Here is a 20,094-nt window from a genome sequence, read left to right on the forward strand (position 1 = left end):
CAACTAACTTTGACAGGTTCTTATCCTTTCAGCCACAGAGGCCTCTTCTATAAAATGGGTATATAGTATCTAGCTCACAGAGTTGTGTAGATTAAAGGAGATCATGTTTGTAAAGCCCTGACATATTATCCTCAATAAATAAAAGCTTTTTTTCATCAAATAAACAAAGACTAAAGGAGAACACACACAAATAATTAGTTAACATGGTAAAGATATGTTTTTTTGTTTTGCTTTTTTGTGTGTGTGTGTGTGTGTTTTTTTTTAGACAGAGAGCACAAGTGGGGGTCAGGGGCAGAGGGAGAGAGAGAGAAGATCCCAAGCAGGCTCCAGACTAACTGAGCCACCCAGGCATCCCAAAGATTTGGGTCATTTTAAAGAAATTCAATACTATGCTTTTGTTTATTTTTTATTTACTTTTTAAAAATTTTATTTTTTAAATTTACATCCAAATTAGTTAGCATATAGTGCAACAATGATTTCAGGAGTAGATTCCTTAATGCCCCTTACCCATTTAGCCCAACCCCCCTCCCACAACCCCTCCAGTAACCCTCTGTTTGTTCTCCATATTTAAGTCTCTTATGTTTTGTCCCCTTCCCTGTTTTTTTTTTTTTTTTTTTTTTTTTTTCAACGTTTATTTTTATTTTTTGGGACAGAGAGAGACAGAGCATGAACGGGGGAGGGACAGAGAGAGAGGGAGACACAGAATCGGAAACAGGCTCCAGGCTCTGAGCCATCAGCCCAGAGCCTGACGCGGGGCTCGAACTCACGGACCGTGAGATCGTGACCTGGCTGAAGTCGGACGCTTAACCGACTGCGCCACCCAGGCGCCCCCCCCTTCCCTGTTTTTATATAATTTTTGTTTCCCTTCCCTTATGTTCATCTGTTCTGTGTCTTGAAGACCTCATATGAGTGAAGTTGTATATTTGTCTTTCTCTGACTGACTAATTTCAATTAGCATAATACCCTCCAGTTCCATCCACGTAGTTGCAAATGGCAAGATTTCATTCTTTTTGGTTGCCAAATAATACTCCATTGTATATATATACCACATCTTCTTTATCTATTCATCCATCGATGGACATTCGGGCTCTTTCCATACTTTGGCTATTGTTGATAGTGCTGCTATAAACATGGGGGTGCATGTGTCCCTTTGAAACAGCACACCTGTATCCCTTGGATAAATGCCTAGTTGTGCAATTGCTGGGTCGTAGGGTAGTTCTACTTTTAGTTTTTTGAGGAACCTCTGTACTGTTTTCCAGAGTGGCTGCCCCAGTTTGCCTTCCCACCAGCAGTGCAAAAGAGATCCTCTTTCTCCACATCCTCGCCAACATCTGTTGCCTGAGTTGTTAATGTTAGCCATTCGGACAGGTGTGGGGTGGTATCTCATGGTGGTTTTGGTTTGTATTTCCCTGATGATGAGTGATATTGAGCATTTTTTCATGTGTCAGTTGGCCATCTGGATGTCGTCTTTGGAGAAGTGTCTATTCATGTCTTTTGCCCATTTCTTCACTGGATTATTTGTTTTTTGGGTGTTGAGTTTGATAAGTTCTTTATAGATCTTGGATACAAACCCTTTATCTGATATGTCATTTGCAAATATCTTCTCCCATTCTGTCGGTTGCCTTTTAGTTTTGCCGATTGTTTCCTTCGCTGTGCAGAAGCTATTTATTTTGATGAGGTCCCAGTAGTTCATTTTTGCTTTTGTTTCCCTTGCCTCCGGAGACGTGTTGAGTAAGAAGTTACTGCGGCCAAGATCAAAGAGGTCTTTACCTGCTTTCTTCTCGAAGATTTTGATAGCTTCCTGTCTTACGTTGAGGTCTTTCATCCATTTTGAGTTTATTTTTGTGTCTGGTGTAAGAAAGTGGTTCAGGTTCATTCTTCTGCATGTAGCTGTCCAGTTTTCCTAGCACCACTCGCTGAAGAGACTGTCTTTATTCCATTGGATATTCTTTCCTGCTTTGTCAAAGATTGGTTAGCTTATTACTGTGCTTTGTAAGTTAAAATGTAAAAGTCTAATTGAAGAGATAGCATAAGAAGACTAAAACCAGAAAGGAGCCACTGGTAAATAAATGTTGGTGTTTGTTAGGAGAAAATCTGGAAGACTTGGAATGAAGATGGTTCTTTATACCACCAAAGGGAGAAAACAGAAGAGAAAAATTGATGTGTTTTAATTACATAAATATTAAAAACTTTTGCATGTTAAAAGGACAAGGTAAAAAGTAACAAAGCAAATTTGTAAAGAAATGATTGGGCTTGACAGAAGAGTTGATGGGAGAGTTCGAAAGTAGGAGATGGGATGGATTGAAGATTATGTGAATTAAGTCTGTTTTGAACTTGACAGCAAAGCAAATATGTATTTTATCGAAAAACATTTCACCTAAACTCATTTCTGTGGGGTTTTTGGGTTATTCTCACCACCTTCTCCTTAACCCACCCTTCTCAACTGCTCACTTACTCGCCCTCATTATGGTGGGCTGGGCTATTCCTCATCAATAACGTGATTTCCCCTTTTAAATATTCCCACCACTCATGTTTTTCTCTCTCATTTGCACAGTAATTGGAGACTTTTCACAAAATACACATTACTGTAAGCAAATAGGAAGATAACATTGAGAGGTAGGACATGGAGTAAAGGAGGTAAGTTTGCTGGAACAGGAAAAAGAAACGCTGAAGGAAGGAATGAAAGGCACAGCCCAGTCACCTGGAGGCCTGAGTGGAGGGAAGGACAGCTCTGTGCAGCTACTCCTGCGGCGGTCGGGCATCCTTCCAGGTGAACAGGACTTGGAACCCCGTTGGGAAACATAGGTTCTCTCTGTATTCTGCCACTGCTTCTTCTCCACTTGGTCTCGAACTCTCTTCTACATGCTTGAAATAGCTACACGGCCACACATAGAATTCTTCAGAAGATAGTTTTACAGAAAATCTTGGTCACACGGCCCCCTCCATCATTTATTCTCTTGCAGTTTTTTTATCCTTAAACTTTCTATGTCTCACTCTCTTAAGGGTTCCTTCTCCTTCTATCCCTTGAACTAGACCTATTTGGAACCCCAAAAGTGATAAAGTAACTGATTGGTGGTGACTAGAGTAGAAATTTGAAGCTTAATGGCCAGAAACCTGATACCTGGTAGGTGTTCCATAAATATTTGTTGCTGAAATGAATGCATGGAAGAGACCGCCTGGATCCTGGTCCCAGGCTCTCACATGAGCAAATTCCCTAATTAGCCCATGTCTCTGTTTACTCATCTATAACATGGAGAGGCTCACTGAATCTGTCTCTGAGTTGTGAACTAAATGTGTTAATACTTATAAAGTGCTTAAAATAGTTCTGGTTCAAAGTAAGTGTTTCAACAAATTGTAAGCTCTTAGCATTTGCAAGCTCAGAATCAGAACACTTGTTATGTAGATGTAACAGTCTGTTATAATAGTTAGAAGCTAGAAATTTAACCCACAGATAGATCACTCTTCAAGCCACTGGTTTCCATTTCCATCATTCCACCAAAATTGCCTCTGTGTCACCTACCTTTGTCCTTGGTGCGTTTTTTTCTGGAATCTTCCTTAACACCAGACACTCCTGGTTTTCCTCCTGTCTTACTAGGCGTTTCTTCTTAATCTCCATCACAAGCTATTTCTAGTTTACTCCACCTTTATTATTACTTTTTTAACTTCTCCTTTTGAAATAAGTATAGATTCACAGGCAGTTGCAAAAAGTATAGGAGGGAGGCTCATGTACCCTTCACCCAGCTTTCCTCAGTGATAACATCTTACATACCTTGAGTGCAATATTGAAACAAGGAAAACGACATTGATGCAATCTGCAGAGCATATTCTGATTTCATCAGCTCTGTGTGTACACGTGTAGTTCTGTGCACATTATATCAAGTTTCGTTTTGTTGCCCTGCCACCAGAACTGCTCAGTCACCACTAGGCTCCCTCATGCTACCCTCTATAACCACCATTCCCTCTCAAGCCCTTAAACCCTGGCAGGCACAATCTGTTCTTTGTACCGTGATTTTGCATTCAGGAATTTATATATGTGACTATGTAACCTTCTGGGGTTTGGTTGTTTTCATTCAGCATGATTTCCTTGAGGTCCATCCAAGGGTTGAGTGAATCAGTAGTTTATTCCTTATATTGCTGTGTAGTATTCCATGGGATGGATATATCACACGTTTGCTTCACTGTTCATCCTTTGAAGGACATTTGGGTCATTTTCAGTTTTTGCCTATTACGAATAAAACTCCTGTGAACATTTGTGTCTCTATATGACTATATGTGCTTCCAGTTACTTGGGAGAATGCCTGAGAGTGCCATTGCGGGGTCATATGTTAGCTGCAGGTTTTGCTTTTTAAGAAACTGCCAAACTAGTTTCCAGAGTGGCTGTACCATTTTACAGTCCTACCAGCAGTCTATAAGTGATCCTGTTCCTCCTCAGACTTGCCAGCATTTGGTGTTTTTACTTTTTATTTTAGCCAGCCTGATAGGTGGGTAGTGATAACTCATTGTGGTTATAATTTACATCTCCCTAATGGCTAATGATAGGAGTATCTTTTCATGTGCTTATTTGCAATCTGTATGCCCTCTTTGGTGAAGTGTCTGTTGATGATTTTTGCCCATTCTCTAGTGGGATTTTGTTTGAATTTCTTTTTTCTTTTTTCTTTTTTTTTTACCATTGAACTTTGAGAGTTCTTTATATAGTCTTGATAATAGACCTTTGTTGGATATGTGGTTTGCAAATATTTTCTTCCAGTTTTAGCCTGTCTTTTCTTCTTAACAGAGTGTATTAGTTTCCTGTGGCTTCTGTAACAAAGTACTGCAAACTTGGTAACTTAAAACACCACAAGTTTATTCTCTTAGAGTTCTGGACGCCAGGTGTTGGTTTTAAATTCATTTCATCGGGCTAAAACCACAATGTGTCAGCAGGGCTCTGTGCCCTCTGGAGGCTCTAGAGAAGAATATGTTTCTTACCTTTTCCAGCTTTTGGAGCAACATTCCTTGCTTGGTTCATGGCCCCTTCGTCCGTCCGTCCATCTTCAAAGCCAACAGTGTAAATCTTTCTGCCTAATTCTTGTAAGGACACTTGTGATTGCATTTACAGCCACCTGAATAATCCAAAATAATTTCCCTATCAAGGTCTTCAACAAATGTTTGTTAGATGATTAAATGATTTCTCTCTCATGTGTACCTGAGGTTATGTGTACTCTTAATCCTTTTTTTTTTTTTTTTTAAGTTTTTATTTTAAGTAATCTCTGCACTCGACATCGGGCTTGAACTCATGACCCTGAGATCAAGAGTCTAATGTTCTTCTGACTGAGCCAGCGAGGAGCCTTGTAATCTTATTTATTTTTTCTTTTTAAAAAAATGTTTATTTATTTTTTTAATGTTTAATTATTTAGTTTGTGAGAGAGAGGGAGCGTGAGTGGGGGAGGGGAGAGAGGGGGAAGAGAGAGAATCCCAAACAGACTCTGTATTGTCAGCACAGAGCCCAGATGTGGGGCTCCATCCTGGGAACCCCTGAGAACCGTGAGATCATGACCTGAGCCAAAATCAAGAATCAGATGCTCAACCAACTGAGCCTCGGAGGTGCCCCCTACCCCCAATCTTACTTTAAATAACATTCTTTGTGTGCTGATTGCCTTAACTGCATGGGTAGTCAGGATCTCCATCTTCCCTAGCTGTCAGTCCTCCCCTGGCTTTCCTTTCCCTGGTAGCCAATGGTGCATTTGTATATTTATTTGTATATATTCACCAAACCTTGGAACTCTTCAGACTTTAAAACTTTGCATAAACTGGGCATGCTTTAACCATTGTTACAGAACCAGACAGAACCAGCCCGTGGGTGGTTCATGACACAGTTCTGAAGAATGCAGTCTTCCTGCTTCAAACACTGTGCCCTTACATCTATGCAGGCTCTGGCTCTATCCCACCACCCTGAAGGAGGAAGGAGAGGGACAGTTTCCTACCCCCGTGGGCCTCTCCTTTCACCTTTATTGACCCAATGAAAAGGTAAGGGTCAGTTGAGCATGGTTGAAGTGTCTAAGGAACCCATATTGGCATTATGATGGGAAGTTATTGCTACTCTAAATTAAGCAGAGCCGGAATAGGGGGGTAGTGCAGGAGATAGAACATTGCTGTCTTAAAGCAATGTCTTCAACTTTGCACCACATATCCTTTATGCTGTGTGTGAATACCTACACTTAATTGGTAATCTAGTCTTCCAAGGTGTCTTCAGACCTGCCAAAATAAATGCCATGCCTTTTTAGAAACAGCCATACTTGGATTTTCTTGACTGCAGTACATGGAAATGCTTGTACTCTAGGTTCAAGGGTTGTGTTCTTCCTCTGTTCTCTATCAGCGGCAGGATCAGGGAGTACTCAGATATGACTTGCTTGCTTCTGTTCTCTGTCCAAAAAAGTACTCTTTAACTGCCTTGGGCCCCAACTGGTTCAATCAGTGACAGGAAAAAAAAAAAAAAAAAGCCTGTGATGGGGCAGACTTTGCGAATATAACCATTGGTTTGCCATTTCCAGCGTGGTAGTGGTGGAAATATTCTTAAGCTTATTTTTCTAATTTATGTTTTTCAATTGAGGTGTACCTTATGTACAATAAAATGCACAGGCCTTAAATGCATGGTCTATTCTGTTTTGACTGATGCAAACATCTATGTAACCCACACCCTTTTCAAGATAGTTTTGAACACCCTGGGAAAGTTCCTTGTGTCCCTTTCTAATCAGTCTACACATGCCCTCCTGTGCAGAAATTGCTATCACTGGTGTTTAGTTTTGTCTGTTCTAGTACTAAACCCGAAGGGAATCAGACAGCATGTATGCTTCTTTTACTCAGCTTCTTTTACTCAGTGAATCTGAGATTCACCCATGTTGTTGTGTATATCCCTAGCATTTTGTTTTCATTGCTCAATAGTATTCCATAGTGTTATTACGGCACAGTTTGTTTATCCATTCTTTTGTTGAAGGACACCTGTGCTGTTTCGAGATTTGGGTATTATGAATCAAGCTATTAAGAACATTCTTTTTTTTAATTTTTAATTTTTTAAAATTTGCATCCAAATTAGTTAGCATATAGTGAAACAATGATTTCAGGATTAGATTCCTTGATGCCCCTGACCCATTTAGCCCATCTCCCCTCCCACAACCCCTCCAGCAACCCTCAGTTTGTTCTCCATATTTATGAGTCTGTTCTGTTTTGTCCCCCTCCCTGTTTTTATATTATTTTTGTTTCCCTTCCCTTATGTTCATCTGTTTTGTCTCTTAAAGTCCTCATACGAGTGAAGTCATATGATTTTTGTCTTTCTCTGACTGACTAAATTCACTTAGCATAATACCCTGCAGTTCCATCCACGTAGTTGCAAATGGCAAGATTTCATTATTTTTGATGCCCAAGTAATACTCCATTATATATATATATATATATATATATATATATATATATATATATATATATATATATCACATTTTCTTTATCCATTCATCATTCTCATTCATCCATCGATGGACATTTGGGCTCTTTCCATACTTTGGCTATTGTTGATAGTGCTGCTATAAACATGGGGGTGCATGTGCCCCTTCGAAACAACACACCTGTATCCCTTGGATAAATGCCTAGTAGTGAAATTGCTGGGTCATAGGGTAGTTCTATTTTTAGTTTTTTGGGGAACCTCCATACTGTTTTCCAGAGTGGCTGCACCAGCTTGCATTGCCACCAACAGTGCAAAAGAGATCCTCTTTCTCCACATCCTCACCAACACTTGTTGTTGCCTGAGTTGTTAAAGTTAGCCATTCTGACAGATGTGCGGTGGTATCTCATGGTGGTTTTGATTTGTATTTTCCTGATGATGAGTGATGTGGGGCATTTTTTCATGTGTCAGTTGGCCATCTGTATGTCTTCCTTGGAGATATGTCTGTTCATGTCTTCTGCCCATTTCTTCACGGATTATTTGTTTTTTTGGGTGTTGGATTTGATAAGTTCTTTATAGATTTTGGATACTAACCCTTGATCTGATATGTCATTTGCAAATATCTTCTCCCATTCTGTTGGTTGCCTTTTAGTTTTGCTGATTGTTTCCTTCGCTGTGCAGAAGCTTTTTATTTTGATGAGGTCCCAGTAGTTCATTTTTGCTTTTGTTTCCCTTGCCTCCGGAGACGTGTTGAGTAAGAAGTTGCTGCAGCCAAGATGAAAGAGGTCTTTACCTGCTTTCTTCTCGAGGATTTTGATGGCTTTCTGTCTTACATTGAGGTCTTTCATCCATTTTGAGTTTATTTTTGTGTCTGGTGTAAGGAAGTGGTCCAGGTTCATTCTTCTGCATGTCGCTGGCCAGTTTTCCCAGCACCACTTGCTGAAGAGACTGTCTTTATTCCATTGGATATTCTTTCCTGCTTTGTCAAAGATTAGTTGGCCATATATTCGTGGGTCCATTTCTGGGTTCTCTATTCTGTTCCATTGATCAGAGTGTCTGTTCTTGTGCCAGTACCATACTGTCTTGATGATTACAGCTTTATAATATAGCTTGGGGTCCGGGATTGTGATGTCTCCTGCTTTGGTTTTCTTTTTCAAGATTGCTTTGGCTATTAGGGTCTTTTCTGGTTCCATACAAATTTAGGATTATTTGTTCTAGCTCTGTGAAGAATGCTGGTGTTACTTTGATAGGGATTGCGTTGAATATGTAGATTGCTTTGGGTAGTATCAACATTTTAACAATATTTGTTCTTCCAATCCACGAGCATGAAATGTTTTTCCATTTTTTTTTGTATCTTCTTCAATTTCTTTCATAAACTTTCTGTAGTTTTCAGTGTATAGATTTTCTACCTCTTTGGTTAGGTTTATTCCTAGGTATTTTATGGTTTTTTGTGCAACTGTAAATGGGATCGATTCCTTGATTTCTCTTTCTGTCGCTTCATTGTTAGTGTATAGGAATGAAACCGATTTCTATGTGTTGATTTTATATCCTGCAACTTTGGTGAATTCATGGATCAGTTCTAGCAGTTTTTTTGTGGAATCTTTTGGGTTTTCCATATAGAGTATTGTGTCATCTGCGGAGAGTGAAGGTTTGACCTCCTCCTGGCCGATTTGGATGACTTTTATTTCTTTGAGTAGTCTGATTGCAGAGGCTAAGACTTCCAATACTATGTTGAATAACAGTGGCGAGAGTGGACATCCCTGTCTTGTTCCTAACCTTAGGGGGAAGGCTCTCAGTTTTTCCCCATTGAGGATGATATTAGTGTTGGGTTGTTCACATATGGCTTTTATGATCTCGAGGTATGATCCTTCTATCCGTACTTTCTTGGGGGTTTTTATCAAAAAAGGATGCTGTATTTTGTCAAATGCTTTCTCTGCATCTATTGAGAGGATCATATGGTTCTTGTCCTTTCTTTTATTGATGTGATGAATCGCGTTAATTGTTTTTCAGATATTAAACCAGCACTGCATCCCAGGTATAAATCCCACTTGGTCATGGTGAATAATTTTTTTAATGTATTGTTGGATCCGGTTGACTAATATCTTGTTGAGGATATTTGCATCCATGTTCATCAGGGAAATTGGTCTGTAGTTCTCCTTTTTAGTGGGGTCTCTGTCTGGTTTTGGAATCAAGGTAATGCTGGCTTCATAGAAAGAGTTTGGAAGTTTTCCTTCCACTTCTATTTTTTGGAACAGTTTCAAGAGAATAGGTGCGAACTCTTCCTTACATGTTTGGTAGAATTCCCCTGGAAAGCCATCTGGCCCTGGACTCTTGTTTTTTGGCAGATTACTCATTTGATTTCCTTACTGGTTATGGGTCTGTTCAAATTTTCTATATCTACCTGTTTCAGCTTTGGTAGTGTATATGTTTCTAGGGATTTGTCCATTTCTTCCAGATTACCATTTTATTGGTATATAATGGCTCTTAATATTCTCTTATTGTTTTTATTTCTGTTGTGTTGGTTGTGATCTCTCCTCTTTCATTCTTGATTTTATTTATTTGGGTCCTTTCCTTTTTCTTTTTGATCAAACTGGCTAGTGGTTTATCAATTTTGTTAATTCTTTCAAAGAACCAGCTTCTGGTTTCATTGATCTGTTCTACTGTTTTTTTGGTTTTTTTTGGTTTCGATAGCATTAATTTCTGTTCTAATCTTTATTATTTCCTGTCTTCTGCTGTTTTTGGGTTTTATTTGCTGTTCTTTTTCCAGCTCTTTAAGGTGTAAGGTTAGGTTGTGTATCTGAGACCTTTCTTCCTTCTTTAGGAAAACTTGGGTTGCTATATACTTTCCTCTTATGACCGCCTTTGCTACGTCCCAGAGGTTTTGGGTTGTGGTGTTATCATTTTCATTGACTTCGTTATACATTTTAATTTCCTCTTTAACTGCTTGGTTAGCCCATTCATTCTTTAGTAGAATGTTCTTCAGTCTCCAAGTATTTGTTACCTTTCCAAATTTTTTCTTGTGGTTGATCTCGAGTTTCATAGCGTTGTGGTCTGAAAATATGCATGGTATGATCTCGATCTTTTTGTACTTAACTTAGGGCTGATTTGTGTCCCATGATATGATCTTTTCTGGAGAACGTTCCATGTGCACTGGAGAAGAATGTATATTCTGCTGCTTTAGCATGAAATGTTGTGAATATATCTGTTAAGTCCATCTGGTCCAGTGTGTCATTCAAAGCCATTGTTTCCTTGTTGATTTTTTGATTAGATGATCTGTCCATTGCTGTGAGTGGGGTGTTGAAGTCTCCTACTATTTTAGTATTACTGTTGATGAGTTTCTTTATGTTTGTCATTAATTGATTTGTATACTTGGGTTCTCCCACATTTGGTGCATAAATGTTTACAATTGTTAGGTCTTCTTGGTCTATGGATCCCTTGATTATGATATAATGCCCTTCTGCATCCCTTGATACAGTCTTTATTTTTAAAGTCTAGATTGTCTGATAAAAGTATGGCTACTCTGGTTTTCTTTTGTTGACGATTGGCATGATAGATGGTTCTCCATCCCCTTATTTTCAATCTGAAGGTGTCTTTAGGTAAAGTGGGTCTCTTGTAAACAGTGTATAAATGGATCTTGTTGTCTTATCCATTCTGTTACCCTATGTCTTTTGATTGGAGCATTGAGCCCATTGACGTTTAGAGTGAGTACTGAAAGATATGAATTTATTGCCATTATGATGCTTGTAGAGTTGGAGTTTCTGGTGGTGTTCTCTGGTCCTTTCTAATCTTTGTTGCTTTTGGTATTTATATATATTTTTTCATCTTTTCTCCCCTGAGAGACTCCCCCTTAATATTTCTTGCAGGGCTGGTTTAGTGGTCACAAACTCCTTTAATTTTTGTTTGTCTGGGAAACCTTTCATCTTTCCTTCTATTTTGAATGACAGCCTTGCTGGATAAAGAATTCATGGCTGCATATTTTTCTGATTCAACACACTGAATATATCCCACCACTCCCTTCTGGCCTGCCAAGTTTCTGTGGATAGGTCTGCTGCAAACCTGATCTGTCTTCCCTTGTAGGCTAGGGACTTTTTTTCCCTTGCTGCTTTCATAATTCTCTCCTTGCCTGAGTATTTTGTGAATTTGAGTATGATATGCCTTGTTGATGGTCGGTTTTTGTTGAACCTAATGTGGGTCCTCTGTGCTTCCTGGATTTTGATATCTGTGTCTTTCCCCAGGTTAGGAAAGTTTTCCGCTATCATTTGCTCACATAACCCCTCTATCCCTGTTTCTCTCTCTTCCTCTTCTGGGACCCCTATGATTCTTACGTTGTTCCTTTTTAACGAGTCACTGATTTCTCTAATTCTTAAATCGTGCTCTTTTGCCTTAATCTCCCTCTGTTTTTCTGCTTCCTTATTCTCTATAAGTTTGTCCTCTATATCGCTGATTCTCTGTTCTGCCTCGTCCATCCTTGCTGCTGCTGCATCCATCCGTGATTGCAGCTCAGTTATATCATTTTTAATTTCATTCTGGCTATTTTTTACTTCTTTTATCTCTGCAGAAAGGGATTCTAATGTATTTTCGACTCCAGCTAGTATTCTTATTATCGTGATTCTAGATTCTGGTTCAGACATCTTGCTTGTATCTGTGTTGGTTAAATCCCTGGCTGTCGTTTCTTCGTGCTCTTTTTTTGGGGGTGAATTCCTTTGTTTTGTCATTTTGAAGGGAGAAAAGGAATTAATGAGGTAGAAAAATTGAAATAAATTAAAATTAAATATTGAAATTAAAAATTAAAAACACACACACGCAAAAATCGAATAGATGATGCTAGATCCTAGGTGTGTTTTGGTTGGGGTTTGGAAGTGGTTTGACAGATTAGAGAAAAAAAGAGGGGGAAGGAAATTGAGAATTTGAAAAAAATAAATACACTGAAGTAGACTAAAATGAGATGATGGGGGTAAAGTAGAATTTGAAAAAATATACACAAAAGTAAAGAATGTAGTAGAAAAAATTAACGAAAAATATTTTTAATAAAAATTAAAAATAAATATGAATTTTTTCATTTTCTGTATTTAAGAAAAAAGAAAAGAAATGAAAAAGAGAAAGAAGATAAAAAAAGAAAAGAAAAAAAATCGTTTGAAAATTTGAAAAAGTGAATACACTGTAGTAGACCAAAATAAAGTGATGGAAGTAAAATAGAATTTGAAAAAACTTACCTAATAGCGAAAAATATAGTAATAAAAATTAAATAAAAATATTTTTAATAGAAATTGAAAGTAAAAATGAAGTTTTTCTGCATTCAAGAAAAGGAAAGAAATGAAAAAGAGGAAAAAAGAAAAAGAAAGAAAAAAAAGGAAATTGTTTGGGAATTTGAAAAGGTGAGTACACTGAAGTAGACTAAAATAAAATGATGGAAGTAAAGTAGAATTTGAAAAAATTTACACAAAAGTAAAAAGTATAGTAACCAAAATTAAAGAAAGATATTTTTAATAAAAATTGAAAATAGAAATGAATTTTTTCTCTTTCTGTATTCAAGAAAAAGAAAAGAATTGTAAAAGAGAAAAAGGAAAAAAAAAAGAAAGAAAATTGAATAGATGAACCTGCTCACAGATTGAAGTAGGACTAAAATTGCTTCGTTTGCCTCTAGAAGCCAATGTAGCTCTTTATAGTCCATAAATTAAGTAGGCAGTGAGGCTTGTGTTCTTGAAGAGTGATGTTGGCCCAGTTGAGTGGGGCTTAGTGTAACAGCTCCGCTCTCCACTAGATGGCGCTGCTAGCCTACTGGGGTGGATTGTTGCGAGGCTGGTAGGTGCATATGTGCATGCGAGGGAGCAGTGAAAATGGCGCCACCAGCTAGCAGTCTGTTCTCCCGGATCAGCAGTCGCGCACCCATCCTCCGTCTTCAGCTCTCGTCCACTCCCCAGTTCTTCACTCTCTGTGACCAGTCCCCAGGCGGCATCTGTCTCCCAAGCCTTGTCTCAGATGTGGCCATTTTCCCTGGCCCCCTACTTCTGAGGGATTGAGGCTTTGGCCCGTTCCGCCCCACTGCAGGAGGGTCTCATCGAGCAATGGCCGAATGAGCAATGGCCAAATATCGGCTGTATGCAGGTATGCCCACTGGACTCTGTTGTTGCCAGTGCCCCGAGACTGCAGCCAGGTGCCAGCCCATCCCAGAAGATGTTTGTGAGACTGTGTAGCAGCAGCATCTCAGGGATTATGGAAAATCACAACACACATCTGGCACCAGGCTTCACCCTTAACAACCTTGCCCCAGCACCAGTGAATGTGGCCACCTTCTGGGGTCTTCTGGGACCAGGTGGCTTCAACAGTCTCTACCAAATGTCCTTCCAGCAGTGGAACTGCTTTTCCCTGTGTGCCCCGAGAACCTCCTGGACCCCACTTGTTCCTGGGGATTCGCCCTTCCCACCAGAGCACCGCCAGGTATGGAGCTGCGGAGTTGCAGCCTTTGCGCTCCCCTTGTTACAGTCTTAATGGAATTTAAACCCTCTCCTTTCTCCTTTCTCCCTTTTTAGTTTAGTCCCTGCGGCTGTTTCCAGTTTTCCACTTTCTCTCCCGCTGCTTTTGGGGAAGGGTGATTTTCCCATATTCTCCCCCCCTCCCATGTCTCCGTCCTCTCTCCGCCCACAAAAGCAGTTCCCTACCTTTCAGGTTTTCTTGCTCCCCAAGTTCAGCTCTCCACGCCGCGTACCTGCTGAATTCTGTGGTTCAGGTTGTGCAGATTGTTGTGTTAATCCTCCAATCAGTTTTCTAGGTGTGTAGGATGGTTCAGTGTTGATCTGGTTGTATTTCATGGATGCGAGACACACAGAAAGCTTCCATGCTGTTCTGCCATCTTGGCTCCTCCTGAGCATTCTTTTACAACTTTTTTTTTTTTTTTTGGACATATATTCCCTTCTCTTAAATAAATACTTAGGAGTGGAATTTGTTCATAGGCTCTATGCATGTTTACTTTTTAAAGAAATTTCCAAAGTGTTCTCCAAAGTGGTTGTGCTATTTTAACACAAAGCACTCTTAGGCTTTTCTTGTGTTGAAACAGAAATTGTGAGCACAGAGAGGCATCCAGTCTGGTTACTTTTATGCTATTAGAACTCAAGAGGATATTTTCTATACTATTTAGAGAAACAAAAAAATTAAGCAAGTAGAATTTCAACAAGAAATGGATGTTATTATTTATACATGTTATTCTTTCCGTTTGCAAATACACACACACACACACACACACACACACACACACACACAGACACATATGATCTCTGAAAAATTGCAGAGACCCTGCCAGTTTAAGAACAAGAGTCAATAATAGTCTTTTGCTCACTTCTGCTTCCAATGAGAAGAAAAAACCAGGGGGCTCAGAACCTGTAAAGGGAGTTTGTTCTTGAGTCTCCTTTAATATGGAAAGAATGGAGAACAAAGGCACTAAGTACTGAACTGAATTTGAGGAGAGGGAGAACTCTGTGGTATTTCTTTGTTCAGTGCTTATATGTGTGTGTTCACGTTGCATCTATTTCTTTCCTGTAGTCTTTTCAAGCATTGAGCATTACATCTTAAATTTTCCACTTTGTCTTTTAGGCCAAAGAAGCCCTAGAAAATACTGAAGTTCCCGTTGGCTGTCTCATGGTCTACAACAATGAAGTTGTGGGGAAGGGACGAAATGAAGTTAATCAAACCAAAAACGTATGTCAATTGAATAGTATAATTGCAAACATCCAGGTAAAGGTAGGAGTGCCCTGAACTTCATCACAGTTGGTGAGAAGATGGGTCTGTGTAGAGACTTGTAGGTATCAGCGGAAGGGTAGTTTCTCTTAACATTTCTTTTTTTGAATGCCTTTTTTTCCTGATTATGAAAGTAATACATGTTGGTTTTTTAAAATTTGGAAAATTCAGAAAAACTTAATGGAGCAGTAGAATCTTTGCAGTTAATTTTCTATGTCATGGAGTTCACTCAAGTAAACACTTGAGTGAAACTCAAGAGGGGCTTTTATTACATTGGAGCTTCAATACTAAAGAAATGACTCTAATCTCCATCTTAAGCAAATCTAATATATGGAAATTCCACTTTACAAAACATATCAATTTAACTCGTATCACATTTTTTAGTACCTTGAAATAATGTATTCCTCCTGGTAAATTAAACAATCACCTTCAGTTTATATCTTTGGAGGTATAAAAGGACTGTATAAAGGAAACTGTGTATTAGAGAATTCATGGGATAAAGTCTACCACCTGATGTCTCTAAACCTACATGTACACTTTAATAGCTTGTGTGCCTTTATATTATTGTGCTTAGGTTGAGGAGTTCATGAATTGAGGCAATACTTCTTGATATCACAACAGTGTGTCATAATTTTATGATTAAAACAAAAAAAAATTTAAATGTTTTTATTTATTTTTGAGACAGAGAGAGACAGAGCCTGAGCAGGGGAGGGGCAGAGAGAGAGGGAGACACAGAATCTGAAGCAGGCTCCAGGCTCTGAGCTGTCAGCACAGAGCCTGATGCGGGGCGCGGACTCATGGACTGTGAGATCATGACCTGAGCTGAAGTTGGACGCTTAACCGACTGAGCCACCCAGGCGCCCCTATCATAATTTTATGACGACAAGAAGTACTAGCTGGACTCATGGACAGGTTATAACCATAACATCACTCACACAGACTTTGATCTTATTATTTGATCTTGGGAGTTAGAGAGCAAGCTGATGTTGGTAATGGTGCTGTGGGAAATTTAAAGTTTATCCATCATATCTATAAAAAAAAAAAATAAAACAAAAAAGAGCACATGCAAACTAGGAACCCAGATTCATCAAAGCAATTATTATGTGGCTATCAAAACATTTGTGAGAGAAGTAATAAGCATAATGTAGCAATTAGTGAATATACAGATACTTGTCTGGGAGTAGAATTCTGTATTTTAAATGATTGTCCTATCTCCCTAATTACATTTTGTGCTTCAGTATGGTATCTTTACATGAGAACTTTGAATGCCCTAACATCATCCATCTATCCCTCCGATGACCTGGGTTTCTTCTGTGTCTTGAAATTAGCCTGCATTTATCTTGGTATTCGGTGTCCTATAGAAGATTACCCTATAAAGCAGCATAGAAAAACTCTTGACCCCCAATGAGGAGACCCGAGTCCTACTTTTGGCTCTGATACTACCACCACGCCTTTCACTGCCATCACCTCTTCCAGCGGTGTGTTTTCTACTTGTCCTGACTTAGCTTCTGGCTCCGCACACTAACAGAGAGGTTGATTGCAGTGATTCAGTTTAATGGTTACTTACAGAGAATTCTGGGGAGACTTGATTCAGTAATTCTGAATTTGAGTTAAAAAAAAAATTTTTTTTAATGTTTATTTATTTTTGACAGAGAGAGAGAGAGACAGAGCATGAGTGGGGGAGGGGCAGAGAGAGAGGGAGACACAGAATCTGAAGCAGGTTCCAGGCTCTGAGCTGTCAGCACAGAGCCCGACACGGGGCTCGAACTCACAAACCGTGAGATCATGACCTGAGCCGAAGTCGGGCGCTCAACCGACTGAGCCACCCAGGCACCCCTGAATTTGATTTTTGGAAAAGCACTGGAGTTGGGGAAACTTTTTAAGCTCCCCAGTTAGGTCTGGTATGCAGGCAGGTTTGGGAACCAGTTCTCTAAAATACCTTACACTCTGAGTTCATAATTCTGGACCAGCATAGCTTCCACCTGCGTCCAGCTTCCACGGCACCTTGGGCCACTGTGCCACCATTTTCCACACCCTACTCTGTGTCACAGGTTAGCAACTGTTTGCCTCACCAGATTTTATACTTGTTGAGGACAGACTCTTTAACCTCACATAGGATTTAGCACAATGACTTGTTCTTAGCAATCAGCGTAAATTTATTGACAAGTGTGATCATCTTGAATGTTATTAATAATTACTGCATAGCAGAGTACATATATAGCGTGCAACATCTGCTTCATGTAATTCAGTGTTTTATGAGGTTTACATGCCAGCATACATTGTTTTACACATGGTGGACCCAAGGCTTAGAGAAGTTATGTAACTTGCCCAAGGCCACATAATGAGTGCGGCCACAGTCAGGATTCAGAGTTAAGTATGGGTATTTCCAAATGCTGTGTGATTTCCCCTGCATTCTCCTACCACCCATGAGGTATCCAAGACTCATACCAAATCTCTGGTTTTCTCTAAAGTCTGCCAGAATATTAAATCTCATCCCAAAGAAAATAGAAGTGATGACATTCCAGTAAACTAAATATGGATTCGCTTAGAGTTAGGTGAGGGGTGGCCTTTAAAATATCTGAAATTGGAGCACGTGCTTGTGAAGACTTCAGGCTTCCCCTAGAGTATTCACAAACCCTGGACTCTTTTTTTGTTTTGTTTTGTTTTGAGACTTCTATTCTCCGTGGCATTTAATTGAAAGAGCGTCCCCTGAAGTTCTTAGGTACTTAAATAAAAATATAGCATAAATCACATGGCATCTCAAATTCGCTGTCTTGCATTGGTGAAGCTATGGTACTTGAACCGGGGAATACATTGTCAACTGCTAAGAGTGTCCCTGAAACCCTTACTCATTAAAACATTGGCAGAAACATTAGGCCCATTTTGGGTACTTATTTTTGAGTGTTTGTAAAACACAGTTACGTGTTGATGCAAGCACCTCTCTTTTTCCAGGCTACTCGACATGCAGAAATGGTGGCCATCGATCAGGCCCTGGACTGGTGCCACCAAAGTGGCAAGAGTCCTTCTGAAGTATTTGAACACATCGTGCTGTATGTCACTGTGGAGCCGTGTATTATGTGTGCAGCTGCTCTCCGCCTGATGAGTATCCTTTGACTTTGTGAGTTCATGTCTTGGGCCCTTCCTATAAACTTGAAAATGGCCGGACACATAACCTGCTTTCTAATATGTGAAGGCAGACTTATGAAACAAGTTATAAAATATTGTGCCCCTTGGCCAAAAAATATTTAGGAAAGATTTTTAAATAACAAAATTACTTCATTCTATGTCAATAGACGTAAAACTGTTAACCAAATGAACTAGAGAAAGAAACTAAGAGCTAACAAACTGCTGTGGGAGGATAAATCACAAATTAAAGTAGATTATAGAACTGTGTGCAGAGAAAGATCTGAAGAATATGCACCTTTGGATAATAGATTATAGGTGATTTAAATTTTTTCTTTCCGTTTATATGTTTTTGTTTATTTTTGCCATGAGTACCTGTTACAATGTATGAAAAGTATTAAGTCAGAGTAAATACCAGGTAAAAAAACACATCACTTATGATAATATAATTATAAATAAATGGGGAATGAAAAACTCTTTGAATTGTGTCTTTCATAGTAAGCAACACAAATACTGAGTGTAGCAAGTTTGTCTCTAAGATCTTTAAAAAATTATTTGCTAGTTCAAAAACTTAATTTCATACATGCACATTTTTATGTACTTACTTTGCTATGTATGTGTGAAAAAATTCATCACTTTAAAAATAACAGAGGGTTTTGAGTATGATAACATGTATGTACAGTCTTTACTTTGTAAAAGGGGAGTTAGAGTCAACTTAGCCCCTCTCCCCAACCTGCCTTGTGTCGCGGCTCAGCCTTAGTCTGTTTTATATTGGGGCACATGTTGTATTTTATTTGGGGAAAGAATAGGGGACAATCCTATTTTTATGTATTTATTTATTTTTATTATTATTTTTAAAAATTTTTAACATTTATTAGTTTTTGAGAGACAGAGAGAGCAGAGCATGAGTGGGGGAGGGGCAGAGAGAGAGGGAGACACAGAATCCGAAGCAGGCTCCAGGCTCCGAGCTGTCAGCACAGAGCCTGATGTGGGGCCGGAACTCACGGACTGTGAGATCATGACCTGAGCCGAAGTCGGATGCTCAACTGACTGAGCCACCCAGGTGCCACCAACAATCCTATTTTTAAAAGGTGCAAATCCCTGGATTAAATTCCTACTTCCTTTCTGGCTCCAGTTCCCTAATGATTCACAGAAAGTAGGTTAAGAAAGACTAGAGAGAATACCAAACTGTGAATGTTTAGTAGCCATGTATTCGGTTTTTATGATTTGCAGTTGTGAGATGTTAGTTTCTAAATCCTTTAGACCTCCTTCTTTTGTGTAACTGGATTGTCTGATTTTTAAGACTAAGCCTACGCTTGACTTTTTAAAAGTAGCCTGAACTTCTTCTCTCCCGGCTGGCTGGTATAAACCTACCCTGGTCTTGTCACTGTACGTACTTGAACTGCACATTTGCTTCGGGACCTTAATTCTTTCCCATAAATTCCGCTGGTGGTATATGGCTGTCAGAACGAACGATTTGGTGGTTGTGGCTCCGTTCTAAATATTGCCTCTGCTGATTTACCAAATACTGGGAGACCATTTCAGGTAATATGACCTGCTAATGTTTCCTCTTTCTTTCTCATTCCTTTGATTTCTGTATGGGCTTGGGAATTGTTCAAGTGTGGTCAGTATACCAAAGAGCCATGCTAGGACCAGGCAGACTCTGGGACCACTAGTCAAGTTCATTTATGCCTCAGTATAAGATGACAGGTAATCATTTCCAGGTAAGTGCTTGGCTCCCTTAATTAACAGAACCTTTCCAGAAGGAAAGTCCCCAACCTTCCAGGGTGTCTCTCCTGACAGTCTTTGCCAACACCTTCAGGGATGTT

At 39.3% G+C, this 20,094-nt stretch overlaps 1 protein-coding gene across 5 annotated transcripts in view; it reads left to right on the forward strand.

Annotated features, from left to right (window-relative positions):
* The window catches only part of ADAT2 (adenosine deaminase tRNA specific 2), a 48,825-nt gene that overhangs the window by 4,096 nt on the left and 24,635 nt on the right, over positions 1-20,094 (forward strand). For all 5 annotated transcript variants that reach the window (XM_053904415.1, XM_053904416.1, XM_053904417.1 and 2 more), the window contains exons 2-4: positions 14,999-15,103; positions 18,095-18,245; positions 19,704-19,810. In XM_053904415.1, coding sequence (XP_053760390.1) covers positions 14,999-15,103; positions 18,095-18,245; positions 19,704-19,810 — 363 coding nt within the window. The remainder of the gene's footprint in view (positions 1-14,998; positions 15,104-18,094; positions 18,246-19,703; positions 19,811-20,094) is intronic.

This window comes from Panthera pardus, unplaced genomic scaffold (genome assembly GCF_024362965.1).
Source record: "Panthera pardus isolate Hobbes unplaced genomic scaffold, ASM2436296v1 HiC_scaffold_17, whole genome shotgun sequence".
Lineage (NCBI taxonomy): Eukaryota > Metazoa > Chordata > Mammalia > Carnivora > Felidae > Panthera > Panthera pardus.